The 25,968-nt window shown below is 36.9% G+C and overlaps 1 protein-coding gene across 2 annotated transcripts in view; it reads left to right on the plus strand.

Moving 5' to 3' along the window:
• DCX (doublecortin) overlaps positions 1-9,184 on the plus strand; it is a 175,790-nt gene extending 166,606 nt beyond the window's left edge. The window contains exons 6-7 of one of the 2 annotated variants that reach the window (XM_082264393.1): positions 6,142-6,239; positions 8,606-9,184. In XM_082264393.1, coding sequence (XP_082120519.1) covers positions 6,142-6,239; positions 8,606-8,662 — 155 coding nt within the window. In that variant the 3' untranslated portion in view covers positions 8,663-9,184. The remainder of the gene's footprint in view (positions 1-6,141; positions 6,240-8,605) is intronic. The other variant, XM_082264394.1, reaches the window with a different exon arrangement.
• The last annotated feature ends 16,784 nt before the right edge of the window (positions 9,185-25,968 follow it).

Raw genomic sequence — 25,968 nt, forward strand, 5'->3', positions numbered from 1 at the left:
ATATATATATATATGTGTGTGCATATTATATATATATATATATATATATATATATATATATATGCATATATATATATATATATATATATATATAATATAAAGTGTGTTTTGTGTAACGTTTTGTTTTTTTTTTTTTTAATTTCCCTCCCTAGTTCCGCTCCCATGCAGCATTGCTGCTGCAGGGAACGGAACTAGGAAGTGATCATACCGACGGAGGGACGGAGGAGCGGCGGGACTCTCGGCTGGCGGTCGCAGCAATGAGAGATCATCGCTGGATCGCCAGGATAAGGTAAGAGAAGCTCCGCTGCGCTCTCTGCAATCCACCCCGAGCGTGACTCGGGGTTACCGCTCCTGCAATGAAAAATCAACCCCGAGTCACGCTCGGGATTACCGCTAAGGCGGGTAAACAGAAAGTGAAGGAGCGCAAGGTCTCTAACATCCACCAGCTCCATGATGTCGTCGTGGAGGAGTAGAAGGGGACTCCAGTGGCAACCTGTGAAGCTCTGGTGAACTCCATGCCCAAGAGGGTTAAGGCAGTTCTCAAAAATAATGGTGGCCACACAAAATATTTACAGTTTGGGCCCAATTTGGACATTTTAATTTCGGGGTGTACTCGCTTTTGTTGCCAGCGGTTTAGGCACTGATGGCTGTGTGTTGAGTTATTTTGAGGGGGACAGTCAATTTACACTGTTATACAAGGTGTACACTCACTACTTTACATTGTAGCAAAGTGTCATTTCTTCAGTGTTGTCCCATGAAAAGATATAATAAAATATTTACAAAAATGTGAGGTTTGTACTCACTTTTGTGAGATACTGTGTGTGTAAGTATGTGGGTATATATTATATAGGGTATTTTGAAATATGGAGGTTACTGTTCCAGAAATGATGGTTGGTATTTATGTTAAACATATTCATCCTACCCCTTGATTAGGTAAGCAGGGGCCACACACATTTAAAGATACTGTACAGTATTGTCAAGCATTTTTAGATATACATGTACAAGAGATAATTTGGAAAGTCAGTTATCCTATCATTGTGTGTTTGTTTCAGAAACTTTGTTACTATGAAGAGTTATCTATGCTTAGCCTATTATGGCTCATATGTGCTCAATACACACTTAGGCTCTGCTTCCTGCTACACATTGGTTGCCCTTTTAGTGCTACTACTCATTGTAAACTGTGCATTCTCTCTGTGAATGATGTTTCGGGATACAGGGAAAATGATGCTAAAGTATAAACTGAGTTTATTTTAGTGGTTAGTCTACAAATATTTATAGTTTTTAATGATTAATATTATTTTACAGGATTTATATAGCGCCAACACAGCTTGCACAGCACTTTACAATCTAAAGGGAGACAGTACAGTTACAATAAAGTACAAGAGGGTTACAAAGGCCCTGCTCATATGAGCTTATGTACTGGAATAACAAAATAAAATTGAAAAATAAGTATGTAATAGAATCTCCATGAAATAACCAGAATTTGTGTAGAGACATTAAAACAGTTTTTTTTTTACAAGATCAACCATTAGGTCACCCACCTTTTTTGATGCTGGTAATCATTAAGCCCATCCCCGGAAAAAGAAAAAAAATTAAATAATGCATTGTGGGTCCATTGCCTTATTCCTCAGTCTTGATTCAGAAGACCTCTTCCTAAGCCATGGGTGTCCAACCTGTGGCCCTTCAGCTGTTGCAGAACTACAAATCCCATCATGCCTCTACCTTTGGAAGTCATGCTTGCAACTGTCAGCCTTGCAATGCCCCATGGGACTTGTAGTTTCGCAACAGCTGGAGGACCACAGGTTGGACACCCATGCCCTAAGCCATTCTGCAGTGTAATGGATGACGGTTACAGTTTCCTCTATGAGAAAGATCATTTCCTGCCCTGGGGAACAGGCATTTTTTCCTGCTCATTATCTTCTTGGACACTGGTCACCTCCCCACCCCTGTGAGTTCTTCTGCCTCAGGTTCCTATGAGTGAGAACCTGGCAGCTGCAAGTGTCGCCTCCACCAATAGTAGATGTCTACATCATGCAGGTGTGAAAGTGGATACCTGAAGAAAAACCCCAAGAAGTAAAGAGAAGGATTGTTATATGACCGTCACTTCAAGTAACTAAAATGGGCATTTGGATATTTTTTTTTTCTTCACACCAGCAGTGAGTTAGGGAGTTAGAAGGAAGGGGAGGGGGGGGGGGTTGCTAAATTCCTAGAGTTGGGCTTAAAAATGGTTGTAAACTTCAGACATGAGATATGAACAAAACATATCCCTCTATAGTATGTATGTGTCTCAATTAAAAGCACAAAGTATCCTTTCTGTCTGCTGCTTCATTCCTCTGCTATCAGCATGAACAAGTTTTCCTGACACTAAGAGAAAAATAAATGACAGTGGAGGGAGCTCCAGATGATTAAGAGTCTCAGCTCTGTTCCTGTGTGCTGTGTAAATGGGGTTGTGTCTCTTCCCTCCATTCAGCTCTCAGAGCTCTTCTCATTGAGCTCTACAGAGAGTAACTGCAGCTCTCCACCCCCTTTTTTGACAGCTCAGACAAGCTTTATAATATCTGGACTTTGAACAGATATAGACTGCAGATAAACATGTACAACTTATGTAGAATGCTTTGTTTCATCTTTGTGTATCACCTGAGGCCAGTGATTTCACTGGGTATATGTAAGGTTTACAACTACTTTAGGTGACTAGCAACGTTATGGTTTATCCACTAGTCTAACATAATATAGAAAATACTACACTACAATTTCCTCCTGTGTTGACTCATTACCTTTTCTCTCCTTTTTCAGATTTTCTTTCATCTGTGTAGGTGTGTCATTCTATACTGACAGCGGGACTCCCCTGCCATCAGAATACACTGATCAGCCTGCAGAACATTTACCATATGCACTGATCTTGTGAACATTTTCTCGCAGGATCGTTAATGAGAAGTTAATCAATAGATCAACTTCTCGTGAATGGGAATGGCCATACATGGATCAAATATCAGCTTGTTGAGCAGGAACCAGATCCATGTTTGGCCCAGGTTAAATCTGTCTGGAAATATTAAATAAGAAATACATATAGGCAATGTTTCATGTTCATGAAAAAAAAGGAACAAATAATGGTTCCTGGGAAAACTCTGATTTAGGCCTCTTTCACACAGGCGGACTGTTCAGATCCGCCTGTCCGTTTTTTTGGCGGATCTGAACAGTCCCCCCATGCATCTCTATGGGGCATCGGATGTCAGCGGAGACATGTCCGCTGACACCCGATCCGTCAAATCTGGACGGATGGAAACCCTATTTTCCATCCGTTCAGCAGATCGGATGGGATCAGATGAGAATGGACCGACGGTCCGTTCCCATCCGATTCCCCCATAGAGATCTATGGGACTGTGACAGCTGTGTCTCCGCACACAGTGCGGAGAACAGCTGTCATTCTCCTGCTCAGCGGGGGATCGGCGGATTGATCCCCCGCTAAGAAAAGCGGAGTCCGTTTGACGGACACATAGTGTGAAAGGAGCCTAAGGCCTCTTTCACACATACTGTCCGTTCAGTTCATCAGTTCAGTCACGTCAAATGTATCAGTTTTCCATCCGTTTTTCATCTGTTTTTCGTCAGTTGTTATCCGTTTTTCATCCGTTTTTCGTCAGTTGTTATCCGTTTTTTTTATCAGTTTTTATCTGTTTTTCATCCGTTGTCATCTGTTATTCATTCGTTTTCCATCCGTTGTCATCCGCTTTTCATCCGTTTTTTAAGCTGGACTCCAGGCATCATAACTTTCACTGTAATCTGTTCCTCATGAGTCTTCATTTTACAAAGAGAATCCACTTTGTTTGCAATAAATGCCTTTGTAAATCCAGACATTACCTTTTAAAAATAGTAGTGGCATCATCGCTGTGCTGTACATAGCCTGTGCAGTACAGAGCTGTCTATAGGATGCATGCAAAAAATACAAGGAGGTAGATACATGACCAGTCACCCTGCACAAGGAGAGAGAGCAGCAGCGACTGGTCTTTATTACAGGTAACTCCAGTATAGAGGCAAAGTCCAAGAGTTGTTTCATGCTGGATTACAGTACAGATATGCAAAAAATATTATGCCAGGATTAGTGTATGAATATACAGGGCTTATTTAGACATGGAATTTCAGCTTTAAAAATCTGGAACAAACAAACTGAACAAAAAGTGGGGCAGTTCCACCAGTCAAGAGTATTTACTTCATTTTACAAATACAGTCTGACTGGTACCTGTGGGCAACATGTCAGATTCATGTGTACTCCATTGTTCATAAATTTCCTCCAGGTCAGACAGCACCTAGAACTGCTAGTAGACTTGAAAGCTTTGAAGTAAATTACAGGTCCAATTTACTGAATGAATTTTGGGGTACATTTTGGATTGGGTTAGAAATACTGTTCACACACCTGCCCCATAAAAGGTAAAACCCCTTTTTTAAAGAGGTATTTAAAATTTATAGTTCCTGAAATGGAGGTTTTCCATTCTAGGAATTGTGTGCACATCATTACTGTTTTTAACCTTTCTCCTACTTTAATTTTCTTGTTTTTTCCCCACATACCTATCAAACAACATTCACCACAAACCAAGTCATTTTTCCTGCTCTCTGCAGTGTAAATGTTTTTTTGGAATTTCCATTATTTTTGTAGGATGTCAATCCTTAATTCTATAGGAAGGCAGCCAATTTTTTCATGCAAGCCTGGTTTAATATATATTATTTCCTAAAAATATTACTTCAGTGGAAAAGCAAATAATGACTGGTTATGGGTTAAAGAAAGAATTTAATTTAACCATGGTTGTTAGTACCTACTTTTTTTTATCATTTTGAAGAAGTTGCTTACATAACACAAATGGGCTCTATGCTTAAAATTCTCTGTGTTCCTAGTAGCAATCATTCATATTCCCTGTCTCATATTATTATTATTATTTTTTTTTTTAAGAAAAGAATATTATTCATGGTTGCTTTACTATATGCAGCAAAGGCAGTTCTTTCAGGCAACTTCAGACTCTTAGGCCATAATTGCGAAAGGTGACTGGAGGAAGATTTTATCAGCCAATCAGATGCTTCCATCCATCATTCATATCTCATTTCAGACGAACCAATCAGTGATCCTTTGTAGGCTATGGGTACTTTTAGTTAAGATATTTTTACTGTGTCTCATTATGCTTCTTATAACTTCGGCATATGTTTTAGATTTATTTTAGTCCAAGTTTCACACTGTGATCTTTTGCTTTTTACTTAAATGTCAGCAGCTGTCCAAACAATTCTGGAGGCATTGTGAGTTTAGCAGAAAGGTAGAAATAGCATATTCCCTCTGTCCTCTACATCTTTCTTCTTGTCTTATTCACTACATGTCAAGAACACGATTACGTTGCTAAAGTCTTGCCTCCAGCAGACCTGAGCATGAATAGTTCAGACTGTAAATACCAAAGAGTTCAATATATTACGATGCTGTTTTGAGACATGGCATACTGTAAAGGACAACATTTTTCTGGAAAAAAAAAATATATATATATATATATATATATATATAATATATATATAATTTTTTTATATATACACAGAACATCAACCTTTTTAAATATTTGCTGTGCCTGTGGAAAGGTTCCCTAAATGGGTTCTCAAGGTACAAAACAAAATATTTTCTGTGATCTAGAGGGACTTAATAAATGGAAAACTGGAGCTACAGAAAGTGTCTGCAGAAAGTGTTTGCATTGTTCATAGACCAATCAGCTTCCAGTTCTGGTAGTTAAGGGTGCATTTTGGGCTCCCAGGTGGTGATCACTATGGGCAGAACCTTTACTTTCCTTTTAATTTTTTCAAAAACTACTCATCAGTAAAGGGCAATTGGCACATAGGCAGGTAGTGGACCTAGGTTGTGCAATACACATTGGGCTAACATAGTATGAAATCATTGCAGCATTTTTGACTGTTTTTTTTACAGATTTTATCACTGGTAACACATAATCTGCACTCTTTATTACAAGTTGTTACAAATGATTTTCAAACCGGACAGTTTATTGGCTTGTTGTATAGACACTGAAATGTGATTTGTATATGCCCATTTCATTTGTGCTAGAGTATAATGATATTTACTCTTTAGAGTGCTTAAAAATTGTATATTTTTCTATTCTTTGGCAGCTAATGGAACATCAAGCAGTCAACTGTCTACCCCTAAATCTAAGCAGTCTCCAATCTCCACCCCAACCAGTCCTGGAAGCCTCCGTAAGCACAAGGTATTATGTTTCTTCTCCTACCTCCAATTATTATTGTTAGCATTTTTGTAGTTAATAACATTGTAATCTCTCAACACACACCCATTAATGTCTAAGCCGCTGGCAACAAAAGTGAGTACTCCCCTAAGTGGAAATGTCAAAATTGGGCCCAAAATGTCAATATTTTGTGTGGCCGCCATTATTTTCTAGCACTGCCTTAACCCTCTTGGGCATGGCGTTCACCAGAGCTTCACAGCTTGCCACTGGAGTCCTCTTCCACTCCTCCATGACAACATCACAGAGCTGGTAAATGTTAGAGACCTTACACTCTTCCACCCTCCGTTTGAGGATGCCCCACAGATGCTTAATAGGGTTTAGGACTGGGGACATGCTTGGCAAGTTCATCACCTTTACCCTCAGCTTCTTTAGCAAGGCAGTGTTGGTCTTGGAGGTGTGTTTTGGGTCGTTATCATGTTGGAATACTGCCCTGTGGCCCAATCTCCGAAGGGAGGGGATCATGCTCTGCTTTAGTATGTCACAGCACATGCTGGCATTTATGGTTCTCTCAATGAACTGTAGCCGGCAGCCTCGTGCAACCCCAAACCATGACCCTCCCACCACTATGCTTGACTGTAGGCAAGAAACACTTGTCTTTGTACTCCTCAACTGGTTGCCGTCACACACGCTTGACACCATATGAACCAAATTAATTTATCTTGGTCTCATCAGACCAAAGGACATGGTTCCAGTAATCCATGTCCTTAGTCTGCTTGTCTTCAGCAAACAGTTTGCAGGCTTTCTTGTGCATCATCTTTAGAAGAGGCTTTCTTCTGGGACAACAGCCATGCAGACCAATTTCATGTAGTGTGCGGCGTATGGTCTGAGCACTGATAGGCTGACCCCCCCTCCCCCACCCATTTAACCTGTAATGCAATGCTGGCAGCACTTATACGTCTATTTCCCACCTCTGGATATAACGCTGAGCACGTGCACTCAACTTCTTTGGTCGACCATGGCAAGGCCTGTTCTGAGTGGAACATGTGCTGGTAAACTACTGTATGGTCATGGCCACCGTGCTGAAGCTTTGTTTCAGAGTTTTGGCAATCTTCCTATACCCTAGGTCATCTTTATGTAGAGCAACAATTTATTTTTTCAAATCCTCAGAGAGTTCTTTGCCATGAGGTGCCATGTTGAACTTACAGTAACCAGTATGAAAGAGTGAGAGTGATAACACCAAATTTAACACACCTGCTCCCCATTCACACCTGAGACCTTGTAACACTAACGAGTCACATGACACCGGGGAGGGAAAATGGCTAATTGGGCCCAATGTGGACATTTTCACTTAGAGGTGTACTCAGTTTTGTTGCCAGCAGTTTAGACATGAATGGCTGTGTGTTGAGTTATTTTGAGGGGACAGCAAATTTACACTGTTATACAAGCTGTACACTCACTACTTTACATTGTAGCAAGGTGTTATTTCTTCAGTGTTGTCACATGAACAGATATGATAAAATATTTTTACAAAAAATGTGAGGGGTGTACTCACTTTTGTGAGATACTGTATGAACTGACATGTATAGGGGGAGCAAAAATGATAAAGACTTCCTGTCTTCTTGGCTGTGCTGTCAGACTGAGGTGTATAAGGTGTATGAATCATACAAATGACTGGACAAAATAGAAATTCTTTGCACATTAAGTCAAAACTTACTTAGGAATCCTGTGTGGCCTGTCAGCAGATCTGGGTGGCAAATTAGCATGGTGAAGACACATATATGTATATGTTAGGGTCTGTGCAGTATACCAAACCTATTAAATATGTGCTTTTCCTTTAAACTTTTAAAAGCCATGAACTTGTAATGTATTGCATCTTACCAATCTTTAGATGTGGTGGCCTGTCAGTTTTCTTTTTTTCAGGCTTTTTTCCTTTATTTTAACTAGTGATCCAGCCAGTAGCACACTTCATGTCGCAGGGGTCAACTCTCTCTGTACTGTATCTATGGAGCAGCAGTGTTGTCACCCTAGCACAGGAAGTATGTTAGGACTGCAAAAGCACCTCCTTCTCTTCTCATTTCCATCAAAGTGGGGGGGGGGGGGCTGGATTGTAGTTCTAACACACTTCCCAATAGCAATGTTTGAGGTAAAACTAGAGATTAGACAGGCCAGCACCAGATTTTGTTCTCAGTCAACAGGTATTTTTTTAACATTTATCTAACAGATATAACAAAACACTTTTAATAGTATACTTAACAGACGAAAAGGAAGCACTTAAGAGAAGTTAATTGTTAGGGTTTAGATATACTTTAATGTTTAAAATAAATGTATAGTTATTAAAACAGAAATAAACCTGTTCTTTTAGTTAACACATTATCTCTTGTTACTTTTTACAGGATCTGTACCTACCCCTGTCTTTGGATGACTCTGACTCCCTTGGGGACTCCATGTAAAGAATAACAGTGTATTGTGTCCACAATGTGTAGAATCACACAGCAGAAAAGAAAAGCAGACCGACACACTGGTGCTTTTTAAAGAATCCAATTACAGCTTTCATTTTTCTTTTACCTGTGATTAATAGTTTGTGTCATAAATTTTATGTGACCCAGGCTGATGGGGATAAGCAACTGTTTTATAGTGATGAAGCAGGCTTCACAATTGTATACTGTATGCAAGTATGCCATTTAGGAGTTGTACTTAGAACCACACATGTTGTTACTATAAGCTGTAGATGGTGTCGGAAAACTGACCCTATCAACAGTCATTGGGTATTGACTTGTTATCAAGGGTGGTAGCAATCATGACACGTGTTGGGAAAATAATAATGTCTAGTGTATATTGCTGATAATGTTTTGTGTCTGATTTTATATTGCTATCCAAAACGATTCTATTTGACTTGGAAATGATGATGATACCTGACATTATTCAACTGTGTTTCTTCAGTATCCCCTTCTAAATTTAGGGTCAGACACACTCATAAAGTTTCTCAAATCCTTATTTAAGGTTTTCTCAGTTTAAACCTCTGCTATTATTGCTTTCAACAAAATTGTCTTTTAAAGCGGGTGCAAGTTAATTCTTTACAATAGGATCATGGGAGCACACAACGGAACTGCTCTTTGTCTCGCCACTTATTAATTGGTTGCTGTCTCTGTTAATTTTCAGTTGAGAGAATCAATCGTAAAACAACAAGGAGAAGTCCCGTTAGTTGCACTATGAAAATAGCTGTCATAGGACAAATTGCATCTGTTTCCATGGAAGCAAGAAAAACCTTTAGCTTGACAGTTAAATCCTTTATTGCACAGAACAGTAATATAGTGTGTAGTGATTATAACACTCGTCTATTTATATAAGACAGCGCAACTCTGAACCCATTTGTTGCCATGGATAACTATTGATATTTATTTATTTTTTCGTTTTTTTGGGTTTTTTTTAGTAGAGAAAGGGATAAATTATAGTAATGCTCACCTTTTTAAACACCTTTGATCATTTATTATTATTCTTTACCATATTGACCCGTTTAATAAGTCATACTAAATAATGGAGAGACAAATCAATGTAATTGAGGGAGAGGTCAAATACTGTTTGATAATTGAGATTCCAGGTGGCTTTCTTATTTCCTTATCACATTCTCAGTACCCCTCCTTTTTGATGCCTTTACCACCACTAAATGTCATTATAATCAAGATTAGGGAAAAAAGGTTTCTCCAAGGTTAGCACCAGATGCTTGAAATGCTAGCATAATAGGAAACAAACCTATGAGTTTTATAAATCTTTTGTTATATACAGAAAACTGTTTCAGTTATACCTTTGTGTTTCATCTGAAATTACTGATACTGTGATGAATACAGGCATACACTACTGATCAGCCAAACCACAATAATGCCCAAACACTAAAGAAATAATATTAAAACTGCACTCTAGATTTACAGTTTATGCTCTGTATTCAGATCTGCTTGCTATAGGGTCATCATGTTATCTGGGTAAAGTTTATCTGAAAACAAACAAAGGCATGGGTAACTCTAGAAAACACACCAATCATAAGCAATAACTAATTGGTTATGAATGTGCAGAAACAGTGCCATTTTTTTTTTTTTTTTACTTCCCTTGAAGCACTTTCATGCAACCCAACATTTTTTTTCCTCCAATATATTCATTCAGTTTTCAAGAAGCAGTTTCTAAAAATGTAGTGGACAAGTTCATGTAAAATTGAAAAACAATATGCTAATTTTGAAGCATCATCATTATTGTGTTTTTTTTTATGTCAGGCCTAGGATACATGGTTACAATGATAATGATGATTATTCATATACAATGTTCTCCATTCAACTTATCTACGTAATTCTCTAATTCAAGCTATATTATTTACTGATACTCCGCAGTTGTGAGCTGCATTGTCCTGATAGATAGGTGGTTTGCTTGGCACTCATCTTTGACAGGCAAACAAACTATCTCAAAATAGTTCATATCAAAATACTGCATACTGTAGGCCAGGGATCCTCAAACTACGGCCCTCCAGCTGTTGCGGAATTACACATCCCATGAGGCATTGTAAAACTCTGACATTCACATACATGACTAGGCATGATGGGAATTGTAGTTCCTGAACAACTGGAGGGCCGAAGTTTGAAGACCCGTGCTGTAGGCAGTTGTCAAGGGAGAGACTAGCCAACATAGATTAATACACAAATTCTTCCATGAAGATCAATTACTTCAATTATACCTAATTATTCTGATAATTTGGATAATTAAATACATATAAAATGTTGTCATTGTAAGCTAAACAATGAACATCGAATGCTAGATTCTGATTCCCTTAATTCTTTGATAATTTTAATTTGATAACTTTATTGATCAGCTTCATTCATTAACTCTATATAAACACAGGCTTTTGCATTGGCATTAAAATATGTGTGGCACATCTGGGGATTCTCAAGAAAACCTGCCATTGGTTAGTGATGACATGTGCTAAGCTCTTTATCAGTGATACTTGGATGTTTATGCAAGTGCCTTATTGCTATAATAATCATTTTCAAGCAGGGTGCATGCAGGAGACCACAAGTGAGTATTTATAAAAGGGATAAAAAAAAAAAGAATAATTACATTTAAAAATAAATGTTCAATACTTCAGGTCTAAATACGTGGAAATGGTAGCAAAAACATACAGATATGTGTGCTAGTGCATTCTGTATTTTTTTGTAATACGGTCAGTCAAAGTACTAACTGAAATCCTCAAAATTGGTAGAGTGGTTTCATATTTAAAGACAAAAGTGTTTGCAGAAAACACAAAGAACTACATAACCTGTAACCAGTAAAGAAAATGTGTTTACTGCATTTACAACAGTAACTATGTCCAAAGGGGCAGTGGACCCAACTTAAAATCCCTTGGTCCTAAAAACTGCTGGTTTACCATCTCCTAGATTGGCACCTTTTCTTTGCATATGTCATTCACTAACCAGATACTTTTGCGCACTGGGAAAGATGCATTTGAAATTGTATTGCTCATATATGTGCATCTTTTGAATTTACCAAACAAATCCCTTTTAAATGTTTGCCCTTAAAAAAAAAAAAAAAAAAAAAGAAAATACTTATATTTCCTTAAAACCTTTACAAAGGGTTATGGGTGTTTAATTAAATATCTCTGACATCTACCTTTCCTATGATTGTAGATTTCTGGTTAAACATACAACTAATTACCATTTTATTGTTAACAAACAATCCCTTCAAGCCCAAACTAAATTTTAATACATAAACCTATTACATAAACACAAAAACAAGAGTCATTGCATGAAAAAAAGGCCTGCTAACCTGTGCTTTCTTTATAAATGTCCTTAAATAACTCTATACTCTTTCAGGTATAGGAAAAGTTGCACACATAAATCATAAATTTCACTGGACATACAATATATCTGCCTCTATAAAATGTTACCAGCTCTGTAATGCTGACCATACGTGCATTGATCAGGTTATTCAGTGGAACTATTTTAAGAATTTGATAAAATCTAGCAATTGTTGAATTTTGTTTATTGATTACTGCTCTTCACTACCATTTCAATAACTGTCAAAGAACTGAAAAGAGACTTTATGGATTGAACATTTAAATAATTTTATAAGTTGATCATGGGTTGTATAGAGCAGTGGTCCTCAACTCTGGTCCTCGGGGCCCACTAACAGGCCAGGTTTGCAAGATAACTAAATTACATCACAGGTGATCTCATTTGCTGCTCAGTGATTGCAGTATTCTAGTCTGATCTCCCCAAGGTAATACTTAAAATCTGTCCTGTTAGTGGGCCCCGAGGACCGGAGTTGAGGACCACTGGTATAGAGCATTCAATCAGTTCTGAAACAAACATGCTTTCTAAATAAACAAATTATATTGATAGTGGTTGATGTAAGAATATTTTCAGTTTGCTGCATCAATCATTTCTCATATTGGACTTTGATATAATCAGATCAAATGGCTGTTTGCATGATCAGTACATATATGGCCAGCATTATAATCAGTTCTGAAAACACTGATTATTTGTATTCAGCTATCAAACCAGTTTTTAACTGTAAACCAGGATGCATTTTTGTAAACATTTATTTTTACGGTAGTTTATCTACTTTTTATAAACCACTCCATTTCAGTTAATTCAACACTTCTCGGGGATAATGCATTTTCTCAAAGTTATTTGAAAAGATCATTCAGGTCCCTATTTTCCATTTGAAAGAAATGATTTTTAAGTGTTTTTATACTTTTTGTAAAAATAAAGATTCTGTTCTCAGTACAAGAATAATTTTGCTGTATTAACGTAAATTACAGTGTTTCATTTTGTTACTGAACTTTTTTATTGTCATTTAGGTACTATTTTTTGACTGGTTTGTTCTTGTGACAACAATATATAATAATACAATGACGTGATGCTTACTAAAAAAAAAGTGCTATTTAGACTATAATGTGAGATTTATCAAATTATTGTATACATATCAAATCAGTCCACTGACCATAATAAATGACAGTGTATTGTTTGAACAAAATGTAATATATGATTGGTTAGATCCATCAGGAGCATTGGTTTGGTCACTTATGAAGTTGATTTTTTATGTCTCTACTATAAGGCCTCATGCACACCGGACATTTGCCCAGCTCTCCTAGACACCTTTTCTCCTTGCAGCAGCATTTTGGCAGAAAAAACACTTGATGCTTGTGAAGGCATGAAACGCAATTAGGTGCGTTTAGGCACATTTTAGGAGTGCCAGGTGCTTGGATGTTAATTTATTTAATTGGCAGGAATAATAATTTAATCTGGCCATTAATATGAATTATTGCTTAAGTGCTAAACGAGCCTAACACTAACCCACGTTTAGACACATTTACATGTATCAAGCATTTTTCTGCCAAAACACAATTGTTCCTGCACATGCTGGCAGTGGGTATTTTCTGCCTCTAATGCCTCGTACACATGCACCGATTGTTGGCCGACCGATTGGCCGTCTTTTGTCCAGTGTTGTTGTGTTGGTTGAAATGTGCTCTAGACTGTACACGAATTTTGTCGGCCAACAACAACCAACTGCAGAAGTGATGTCATGTTCTGGTCTACTTTTCGTGTGTTTTTTCTTCTCTGAGCATGCCCAGTCTTGATCATCACATTTTTGTCGGCCGAAATCTGTACTGACTGAGGAACAATCGGCCGTTCTGCTGACAAACAAAAAACGCCAACAAAAATTTTATAGCATGCACACCAGATTTTGTTCGGCTGAAAAGTCGCAGTCGGTTGTCGGAAGCATCATACTAACAAGCCGACAATCAGCCGATCGGACGTTGGCCGAAAATCGGTGCGTTTGTATGGGGCTTAAATCCCCCTGCCTCTAAATTCCTCTAAAGACATATGTGTGCATGGACACATAGGCTAACATTCAGGGGTGTTTAGAGGCAGAAATAAAATGCTAAACACTCCTAGAAGCAGCATTAAAGACACCCAATGTGTATGAGGAGTAAAAATCATATATAAATACATATTCTCATAGTAACCAATATCTGCCAGCACAATAGTACAATACATAGTTAGAAAGGTATGGGAGCATTTGCCACAAAAGCTAATGTAAGAATTCCACGCAATTAATTTGATCGACTGAGGATACAGTGCATTACAAAAATTTTCAGAATAAAACTAATTTAGTCAACCAGCAGGAAAAACAAAGATATTGCCCACTGGAACAATTATGAAAAAGCTTGGGGTCTTGCCAATAACAAACAATAAAATTACCTTTTGAGGAGTAATAAACGTAAACCAATAAATTTGACATCCCATGTTTGAGGAAAAGCAAACCACAACATTTTCTAGCAGTGTGTTTGAGTTGGTAGGGATGAAATGTTGTTTTCTAGTGCAGCATAGAAAGGGAAAGCATCTCATTGGCTGCTTTAAGTAACACTCCATCTTTATAAGCCAGACCTTCTCTTAGAAAATAAAAGAGCTAGAAGAATTTTGTTCTGAAATGCTAAGTTTAGAGACTAATAACTCAGCTGCATGGTGTATGAAACTTTTGTGTCTCTGCAGAGATCAAGCAAATGCATAAATATGTACACAGTGGGGTTGATTTTCTAAAACTAGGGAGTGCAAAATCTGGTGCAGATCTACATAGAAACCAATCTGCTTCCAGGTTTTTTTGGTCAAAGCCTTATTGAACATGCTGAAGTTAGGAGCTGATTGGCTACCATGCACAGCTGCACCAGATTTTGCACTCTCCAGTTTTAGTAAATCAGCCCCAGTGTTTTTGTTTTTTTGTTTTTTTACTCTTCACGATCAGGGTTCAAATTATTGTGGCTCTGGCTTGTCCCCAGAAGCTGGTTGCTCTTCAAAACTTTTTTGTAAGCCATTGCAAGCACCTCCAGTGGTGGTGCAGTGGGTAAAGCACCAGATGTGGTAACATGAGGTTGTGAGTTCAAATCCCTGCTGTGGCATGCTAAATTCTAGTAGGGAAAGTACTGACTCAATTGGGTTCAGTGACATGGGGGATTAGATGCAGAAAATATCCTACCTTCCTAAGTATGGGGCTGATAAAATGGGTGATATGGGTTGGGTAAGGGAAGCTGGATTTACAGATGGATTTCATGTAAGCGTATCCAACTCAAATATTTTTTACTTTAGCCTGTGTATATAGGGTCAGTGAAAAAAATGGAGTGCTCATCTGAAGCATGCATCATATAATAGCATAAACACCATCATGCTTTCATATTCTACAATAGCTCTGAAGCCTACATGTTTTATTAAAAATACTGGTTGACCTTACAACTGAGCTAGCCAATCATCCTCCTATATAATAAATCGGGCCAACAGATTGCTGTTCTGCAAAGAACATTTTCACATTAATTCATTGTTAAATTTTAGAGCTTATTTGCTGTAGAAACAACAGTGAACACATTCCAACCAGCTATTGTATTACAGTAATAATGCTCTATCTGTGAGCCCACACCAGGAACTGATTATAGTCTGGCCAAAGCGTTCCAACTTGCTGAAGTACAGAATTGGAATGGTGGCAAGGAACACAGTGTACATGTTCATACCCAACAATAAGCATGAATTCTTGAGTTGTACACTTTTTTATTGTCCATATTGGTATTACAACTTTGTCATAGAACAACATATAAACATATATGCTGCTCACAGGAACACCATCATATGCAGTTAGGCTGTATTTGATCATAACCTAATTTGTTCATAGCCTTGTCTTGTGCACGGCACAAATAGTATGTGATAATTTATTATCTTGTCAGCCTAACCTGGAAAATCAGCATTTAGGATGGTAGAGATTGTCTTTCAGTGACTGCATGTGTCCACATACGCACTTATATGGTTGCTTCTACTTGTACAATCCCAATATCTGCAGTACCAAATAGAAAGCATCCAGATTTCCTGTGCCATTATGAGTATATTGTGTAATAAAAGTAGCTGACCATAATTTTATTAGGTTATGTTTTCTAAAGATTTTAACCCTAGCTGCTTATTACTGTCCTCATCCAAAACAAAATATAATGTAATATTCTGTTTGTTTTCTCCAGCATCAAATAGGTTACACAACAATCAGGAAGCTTGTCTTTCTGATAGCTGATTGATTGTTGTGCAAATGAATGTCTAATGTACTTATCTCATTATTTAAGGAATGGCTAAGACCACTGTCTTCAAGGCTGACAGTCATCAAACCAGTTATTGATCTGTTGTGGGTAGCTGTATTTTATTTGAACATGTATTTACTTTTTTAATTTGCACATTTAATATGTCTAAGCTTGTGTATAAGTATAAAACTCCCTTTGAAATTATATTCATATTCATCTGATACCATATGTATCATCTCATCTTAGTAACCCCCACTACCACCACCACCACCATGAGCTCCATGGCAATCAAATTATTTGTTTAGCTTTTTTTTTATTTATATGAGTCTGAAAGGGACAGGTTTTGGGCTGAACCAATACAATGTAATTTTATGCTTCATATCGCCACAGAAAAATTCCAGGAGGAGTATTTTATTTAAAAAAAAAACAGAAGAAGGGACAAGTGCAAGTGTTCCCCATAACAACTAGTCAGTATATTTTTATGTGGTGCAGGATACAGAATGAAAGAAAGCATCTGCCATGCGACAGATGAAACCTTTGCATGTCACATTCTTTGTTCCTGCAATTATTAACATTGTATCAAGCTAAATTTTGAACTTTTAGTATGCCTACTGCCCAAGTCTTTTGTATTTGGTTCAAATCCTATATGTATTAGACCCTGATATATTTAGTAGTCAAATCCCACATACGGGGTTGTCTTTTTGAGAAGCACATAACCACTTTAAAGTAGACTCTTCTGAAGAGTGTGTTGTGATAGTTACATGATTTGGGTCTGTAGTGAGGCATTTACAATCATGTCATAGGTGCTGCTAATATCCCATGTGTTTTAGATTATATTATTGTTGTAATATTTATTAAATTGATGCAGCGAATGTCACAGATACCTTTGACATGAAGTGTAGTTGCTAAGAAAAAATGCGTGTTTCATGATAAAACACCAGCAATTGTGATGTCAGAATAAATTTTTGCCCATTTTGATCTTCGAGAATGGACTTATTTCTAAAAAAAAACACCTTTACAGATTTGCACTGTGTCAAAATTACTATGTCCTGTGTTCTCTACTAGAATGTTAAGAGGATACATTGCACTGTTAACTATCTTACAGTATGTCACCAAAATGGTGACACGGAAAGTTGAATGTAAGCACTAGAAAACCTGCTATATGGGAGCAGATGATATTTAAAGTATTAAAGCAGACTTAGAACTCCCAGCATGCATGTTCAGAAGGGTGGGATTTCACAAAGCTTTAAAAACATGGTCCTTGACCCTTAGTAAATCTTCGCAACAGTCAAATACAATAAAAGAGGCAGAGTTAATTTTTGTAAAAAAGATATATCAGTCAATTTTTATTTTAATTACATGCCAAATATTTAATGAAATTCTAAAAATTAGACAACTTCTACCTGTTTGCTGAAAGCCTGCAGCGAACGAAAACAAACAAGCAAGTGGTTGGAAACTACTGCCCTAGAGAGTGATGAAGACATATGTCAACCATCTGAGAATTTGAGGTGCATTAGCACAATTGATTTTATAGCCCTGAGAACACCCAACTTTGGGATAAATAATTTACCCAAATATTAAATCCATATGCCATTCTTTCTAAAATATTTTAATCTGCATACATGCAGAACAATTTTTTTCATATGAGATGTATTGAAGTAACTATGATTATAATGCGAAGATATTACAAAATGGTCCTCTGCTGAAGGCAGCTTTTATATTAAAATCCTCGCGTACTGCCATTATTCTTGGGTTTGGAAGTAGGACTTTTCTCATTGTTTTTTTAACCTATGTATAAAGACTGTTTTTAGAAGAAACATTTTTATACTGCAGTTTTAATATTTACTTTTGATAATGTAATGTTCAGCTGAATCCGACTCTTTTTCTGGGTAATTTTTATTTGTGTATTTGCAGGAATGAATAGGGGGAGTAGTTAGTGTGATACAAGGCCTTCATTTAAACTGCATATTTATAAGGTAGTGAATGTGACTTTTATTAAACATTCATTGGTGGTGAATTAATCACTGTTCTTTAACACACCTGCAGTGAATATTTGATAAATGTCAGATTCACTTCTTTATAAATACGCCTCCTATAAAAAAGATGGGATGTCATGTACTGTTTTTTAGCATATGTTTGCTTTTCACCAAATATAAATCTCTTAAAGATAATACTGTTTTGCAAACTGTTCGGTAAACAGTTCTTTCAGTGCTTAAAAATATATTCCGCTATTTTATAATATTGGACTCTAGCATTCTGTGCAGCAGCACAGAACAGGGTCTATCCCACCAGCATCCTTTTAAATTGTGCAGTCTTACAACTAACAAAAAAAAAAAAAGCATTAAAGATACACTTACCCTGTATTACCCTTCCTGTGTAGTTTCTCTACTTGGGACAATTATGCATTCCCTTTTTACACTGAAGTAAAACATAAAAAGGAATATAAAACTAGTTGGAAATGTAGAATTTTAGTAAGCCAGTAAGGAATTATATTATTCTTGAGTCTTCAGATTCTGCAAATATGATATTGCTACTAAACATTCAAGAATAAAATAAAGCCATTTTAGTCAATTGCCATTTTATGCATATAAATTTGTGCCATATTTTGTATGTGAACCCCACATACTGAATTAAGAATTCTGGATGTTTGAGAACATTTCATTTGATGTCCCATACTAATGGTCACAGATTAATATTAGCAATCTGGACACTGAAACTATATTGGACTCTTAATACCTACTGTTGTATTTCTGAAATGTTTAGGTATTTCATAAGTAGTGGGCACTGATTCAAATATGAAAAGAGCTGGTGAATTTCAGATGAGGGGTTGAGCCAAACTGTTCTCAATGTATCATGATGTAATATAGTGCAGCTTGAAGCCAATGATTTCTTGCTAAATGTATACAGCACATGCATGGTATTTGATAATTATGTCTCAGTCCTGGTGCGTTTTCTTTCTTTGAATTTTTTTGGCTGTTATTACCCCTTGTGCTGCTAGATGGAATCCCACACACACTGCAGAGCAATGACATTGGGCTCCATATGGAAGCAAGGGGCTAAAATAACATTTGTTTGCCATCTAAACTGTACAGAAAAGCTTTTTATCGATGTTTAAAGAGAAAGAAATTAGGAATAGCTGTAGTTAGGATTCAAGTACTTAGTTGATTAGTGGGTGTAACTTTATAGAAGTGTAGCTTATTCGTTAACAAGACTTACGGGGTGCATGCATGAAAATGTGCAGTGCATTTCTTCATACTACTGGTAACAAATAGGGTTTTCTCACTTGACATGATTGTCTTTCAAATGAGTTGGATTATTATAAAAGCATTGCTTGGTACTGTATGTAGTCTTAGCCAGTTGGTATAGACAGTTGGTTTTTAACCTAGGATTTTTTCTTGACTGCTAAAGGAGCAGAGGGACAGCTACTTGGGTTATGGTGGATAATCAGATAATGGATAATGTGAATGTAAAAAGAAAAAAAAAAAAAAAAAGATTTTTCTGATTGTAGGACAAGAATCATTTGTTGAAGTATAAAGTTTGTACCAAGCCACAGCCTCAAGTGTAAGGGTATGTACAGATGTGTTCTTTGAATATTTAGGAATCCTAAATTAGGATATATTCGTTCACTGCCTGGTAAATGGATTTCAACTGAAAGTTTAAATTAAGTTCCTCTGAGCGCTATGTAGAAAGCGTCAGCATTAGACATGAGAATACCCACTAGAAGTCAAAAAAAAGATAAAAGGAAAATGACCTACAGCCTTGCGTTGCCTCGCTGGGTAGGTTTTACAGCTTAATTAAACTCTGTAAATGAAAGTTCACAGGATAAGTACCACAGACAAAGATATGTGTGTATGTACTCTTAAATGGAGCAGTCTGAGGCTTGAAGAAACATTTATCCAATCTTACTTACACAACTTATTTCATTATCCAATGACATGTACAAGAAAATACAGATTCACTAAATAAGGAAAATTAATCTAAAGGATCATTTTGTTGTTTGAGGGAGACCATTACACTAATGAAATCTTTATTTGGTGCAAGGGCTGATCTATTTAGTGAACATGAACTCTGTATTCTAAAAATTATTCTGAATATGAGTTGTAGAAATATTAGTTCATTACAGCTTTTCAACACAGTGGTGTGCGTATTATGATTTGACTAAATGTAACACATGAAAGCAATTTGATTTCATTTTAAATAAATTGTCCCTCTCATTATCTAACAAAGTTACAGACAAAGGTGCATGCATTTATATTATAAATATAGAACAGTGACATTTTTAGCAGTTAATATTTTATCTATGGTGCATGCAGGTGGGATCATATTGTCTGATGCAGATGTGCTCAGTCATTTGTGCGTTGAAATCCCAGGAGTGCCATTTTTATCAATTCATAACTCCAAACATGTGAACATGTGGTCCTTCATTCACAAATATAACTAAAAATATTGTGTAAACCCCCAGAATGTAATGTGGGGCTAAGGCCCATTGGGTGTGCACCTTAAGGCTGATGTGTTCAGTGGATTTAGATGTTATTAGGACCTATAAACCAGGTTCACTGCCAAACAGTGGGAAACCCAGCACTGGGTATATTCACATTAACATTGCAAGTCTACGTTAATACAATGGCTCTTTTACCCATATGTACTTCTGTATGCATCTTAGGGATTTATCACTTAATCAATGGCCCCAAGATAGTGACAGACACAGAAAGTTCAAACCAAAATAAAGGTGCACAAACACAATGGGATGGCAATGAAATTTGCTGGTTCGGTTGGTCTAGTGCCTGACCAAGGGCTAGACTTATTGAAGAAGACACTGCAAAGTGAAACAATGATGTGCATTACATTGACCCATGGCAACCAGCGAGAGATTAAAGTTATATTGGTGCTAGAAGGATCTTAATTGGCTGCAATGGGTAACGGCACTTTGCTTGTTTTTTTGTTTTTGTCCTTAAGGTTTATTGCTTGGCACCACCCAACAAAGTAAATTTAAAGTGATTGTACAGAGCCAGCGCTGTGTTTTCATAGACAAACAGAGCACAGCTTGGCCCTACCCTCTGCTCCCTCTTCACTGGCTGAGATTGACAGCAATGGGAGCCAATTCTCCCTCTGGAGGGAAAGAGCCAATGCTGGATTGAGATCGGGTTTAGGTATATATAAAGGGGGGCTGGGGAGCTGCACTCAGAAGGCTTTTTACCTTACTGCCACTTTAATAATATAACTTTGAAATGCACAGATGTAGATGGCATAGACATCTGTCATGGGCATGGGGCAGCTCTTAACACTGCCAACAGAAGCAGCTTTTGGCTTCTCAAATGAGCATGACATCAGCATATATGGGTGTTGTTTGGAAAAGAAGAGCCAAATCGGTTGAATCAATGACAAAATCAATAGGTTTTGGATTTTTTGATAAAAATATTTGGGGACTGCACTGGATTTCTTTATCTTGCAGCAACAGGCCATATATTACTGTACTGTTTTTATCCTACAAAGCACAAAGGGCTTCATGCTTAAAACTATCTAGGGAAAGAAAGACTGTTTTTTTCTTTTTCCGCTTTTTGCCAATAGCAGACAACCATCTATTCGTATACTGCACTGGAAGCAAAAAAAAAATGGAACTGATTGGTTGCAGGGACAAAAATAACTGTTCTTCCTGCAGATTTGTTTTATACATAAAGCCCTATCATTTAAAAGTTGTTGCTGCAGGATGCAACATATCTATTTATTACCATGTTATTAAATAAAATTTTGTATTTGGCAAAAGTGGTGTTTTTACTAAAAATAATAATGTGTACTGTTTTACATACCAATCTTGTTAAAATTAAACCGAATATCACCTCTGTGCTAATAGATCTTTGTATGGATTTCTTAGACATAACAATTTTCAGACCCTAACCTATGCACCTTTGTAATGTTTCTGCCCTCACTGCTACCTAATGAAATGTTTCATATTATATAACACTATTCAGCAGAAAATGTTCTCCTTTTATAGTTTTTTTTTTTTTTTTTTTATATGAGCCTTTTATTTCTCATTGCCATGTAAATTTTGAATATGTGTGTAAACTCATTTACAAAAAAATAAATAAAACTTGCTTTACAATGTTTCTTGTTTAATTTTCTGTTGCAAAAGGCATTGCAAGTTAATTAGCACTAGTTTATCATTTGATTTCATAGGAATTAACCAGCTGTTTTTTTTTGTTTTTTTTTTTTTTTTTTTAACCACATGAATGTAATCAGAAAGTTCCCAATTACACTACAAAAGCTGCTTGGATGTTCAAATAAAACCTTTAACCATCCACATAAGAAATTAGTTGCTCCTGTGACTAATTCATGTGTATATATAGATTTCAGCTTGAGCTATTCAGCTCGGTGAACAGAGATCAAAGGGAGTGTAGAGCATGTGTAAACATATGAACAGTAACCAAGAGCTTCTCTTGCTAACTTACAAAATTTCTAAATATCATTCTGCAAAATGTAATTTATTGTATTTTAAGCTCCTTGCTATTATGAATAAACAAAGTATGTACAGAACTATTTCATCCCTAATCACAGCACTTAAACCATCAACCACAAATGATACCAAATAATACTACATTACTAAACTATAAAGAGCAATTATTGATCAATAAGAATTTGGTTTACACAATTCGCACAGAGCACATTTTTGGACAGTATTGCACAAGATAAATAATAGCTGCAAGCAGCACTTAAAGAATATCATTCGTTAATGGACATTGACAGTTGCACCATATGGATTATACACTATATGAGATATTATAATTTTATAATTTAGCATTATTTGGTATAATTTGTGGTTGATGGTTTAAGCATTGTGATTGAGGACGGAATTGTATGCAAACACATTAAGTGCTACACACAGCAGCTGATATTTTTGGTCATTGAGTTTATATTTTTTTGGTCACTGAGCACAGGTGTTTAATAAGTATTCATATGTACAAAACTACTATATATTTCCTTTATGCAGTAGACATTTGTAAATTTGAAAAGCAAAGTAAAATGCATGCTTGCCCCCTAGAAACCATTAAAGTAAAAACAATCATAACTGTGACCAGGATCCAGCTTCCAGAGCCTTTTTGTTGTCTACCTGCCACTACTGATTGCCTTTTCAGTGATTAAAAAGTATTTAAATAGCCATTAACCAGGATAGTGTAGTAGTGTAGCAGTATAAAGAAAGCATCTTTACAATTCCTAAGGTTTTTTTTTTTTTTGTTTTTTTATAATCTGTCTAGGAATGGCATGCGGAAGCCACATCAAAATTACAAACATTTCAAGCTTTCAAATCAATTGGGGATTTCAGGATTCATAGCATCATTTTAGGTGACCCAGAGGCCAAGTGTCCTAGTAAATATTCATGAATCTCCTTTCCCATATGCCAAACACTTACATTATGATAGGAACTCTGCAGACAGACAGTTGCTAGAAGAAAGTGATATAAATATGTTACTACAGCTGTTCAATGAATCACAAATGTTCTGCAACAAATGCAAGGCTACTTAAAATAAATAAGGTTACTTCTTGAAGATGTCAATGATACTTTTGTTGTGGAACAAAGCAGAGCATGTTGGTTAATATTTTAGACTAGAAACACATACATTTGCAATCCAGTTTTTCTATGTTTTGTTTGGTGGTTTTCACACACTAGGCTCAGACTAACTATAACCAATGCTATTTATCATAAAGATCATTATTTTAAGCCATATGACTATAGTTTTTAGCTCCTATTAGACCTTCTTTATGAAAATATCAGTTGTAATGGGGAATAAAGCATGCTAGAGCTCAGCGAATTAGGCCTAATGCAGCTTTAAAGAAAACGCATTATAAAGTAAATATTAAATCTTTCTTGTCCAGAAGTTTTGGTATATACCAGTTTACTCAGCAATAAATTCTTTGTATGGTAAAATGATTTTCAAACAGTTTTTGTTAACACATTTAAGGTCACCATATGGTAAATTGTTTTTTTTTTTAATTCTGAATATATTTTTATAATAAGCAAAAAATGGAGAGAAATGCAAAAAAAAAAAAAAAATGCAGTTTTAGTTTGTTTAGTACATAACATATTTTGCATATTTAATACTAAATCAAAAATTCTCAATAAATGATTTTCTCCTATTTATCCTAAAAATAGGGAAGATTATGATATATACTCCAGCTTTTTATGGTTGATCAACTAGTGTGTATATTGATATTCTGGGTATTTATACAATGGGCTGAGATGGCCATTTAGGCCTGGGATGATGTTACAAGTCTTTGTACTAAAAGTAAAGGACATACCTGTAAACTAGAGGTTGAATACTTACCGCTCCTGCCACCCTGTTCACTCTGCACTCCTCTCCTCTGAAGTCTACTGGGAAGCTGCAATTTGTTAGAGTTATGCCTCGTACACACGCAACGATTATCGGCCGACCGATCGGCCGTCTTTTGTCCAGTGTTGTTGTGTTGGTTGAAATGTGCTCTAGACTGCACACGAATTTTCTTGGCCAACAACAACCAACTTCAGAAGTGATGTCATGTGCAGGTTTACTTTCCTTGTGTTTTTTCTTCTCTGAGCATGCCCAGTCTTGCTCATCTGATTTTTGTCTGCCGAAATCTGTACTGACTGACGGAAAATCGGCCGTTGTGTTGACAGCCAACAAAAATGTTATAGCATGCACACCAGATTTTGTTCGGCCGAAAAGTCGCAGTCGGTTGTCAAAAGCATCATACTAACAAGCCGAAAATCGGCCGATTGGACGTTGGCCAAAAACTCACGGCCAACTATCGATGCGTGTGTACGAGGCATAGCACTCTCAGTTGTCCCCTGCAATTCTCACTGGTTCCTCACATCACTGTAGGATATTATTACTTTTTTGTTTGGCCTGCAAAATTATCTGGGTAAGGACAGCGCTGGATCCCTAAACTGGTAAGTGCATGTTTATTAAAAGTAAGTAGCTACAGCATTTGACTTTTTTTTCCAGAACAAAGTATGGGCTTCTATATGTCAGATGGAGAGGTTTTAAAAGTTTGGGACACTTTCTTTCATGTGGTTAGTCTCTTCAAAACTTGGGTCTTAGAATGGTGAGATACTGAGCTATCTCTGAGTCCACTTCACGTAATTTTCTTTTACAAGAGTCTCCCCTCCTGGGAGGCCCTTAAAGATGCAGATTTACTGAAAGCAGGGTAATTGGCCCCGGGGAAGCACTTATGGCTGTCCCCCACAGGATGGTTGTGGTAAACAATTGGTTGAGGCAGGGAGATGTTATAAGCTTTCCTGCCTTAGAAGTCTGTGATAAGTAGGATAAGAAAAAATATTTGGGGGGGAGGGGGGGGTGTTCTCATTCCAGAACATTTCATAATGAGCAACAAGTGTGACCAGGCAAAAAGAAGGTTAATGGAATCTGGGTGTGATACTAGAGGGATAACCAACAGGAGGAAGGAATTATAGATTCCATTCCATATAGCCCTGGTGTTCAACATGCATCCCCCTGGATCTGTCTATGCATCTGCTGTGTTGGGCACATTTTGAGTGGCAGCAAAATAGGGTGCTGAGACACTCTCTATACTCCCATACCAATGATATGAGCCAGTACTTTTAGGCAGATTGATCTCCACCTGACAGTAAATGAATTATCCTGGCCCAGTTTCATCTGGGAGAGAATGGTGCAGAAG

The sequence above is a fragment of the Pelophylax lessonae genome (genome assembly GCF_965119305.1).
Source record: "Pelophylax lessonae genome assembly, chromosome: 7".
Classification (NCBI taxonomy): domain Eukaryota; kingdom Metazoa; phylum Chordata; class Amphibia; order Anura; family Ranidae; genus Pelophylax; species Pelophylax lessonae.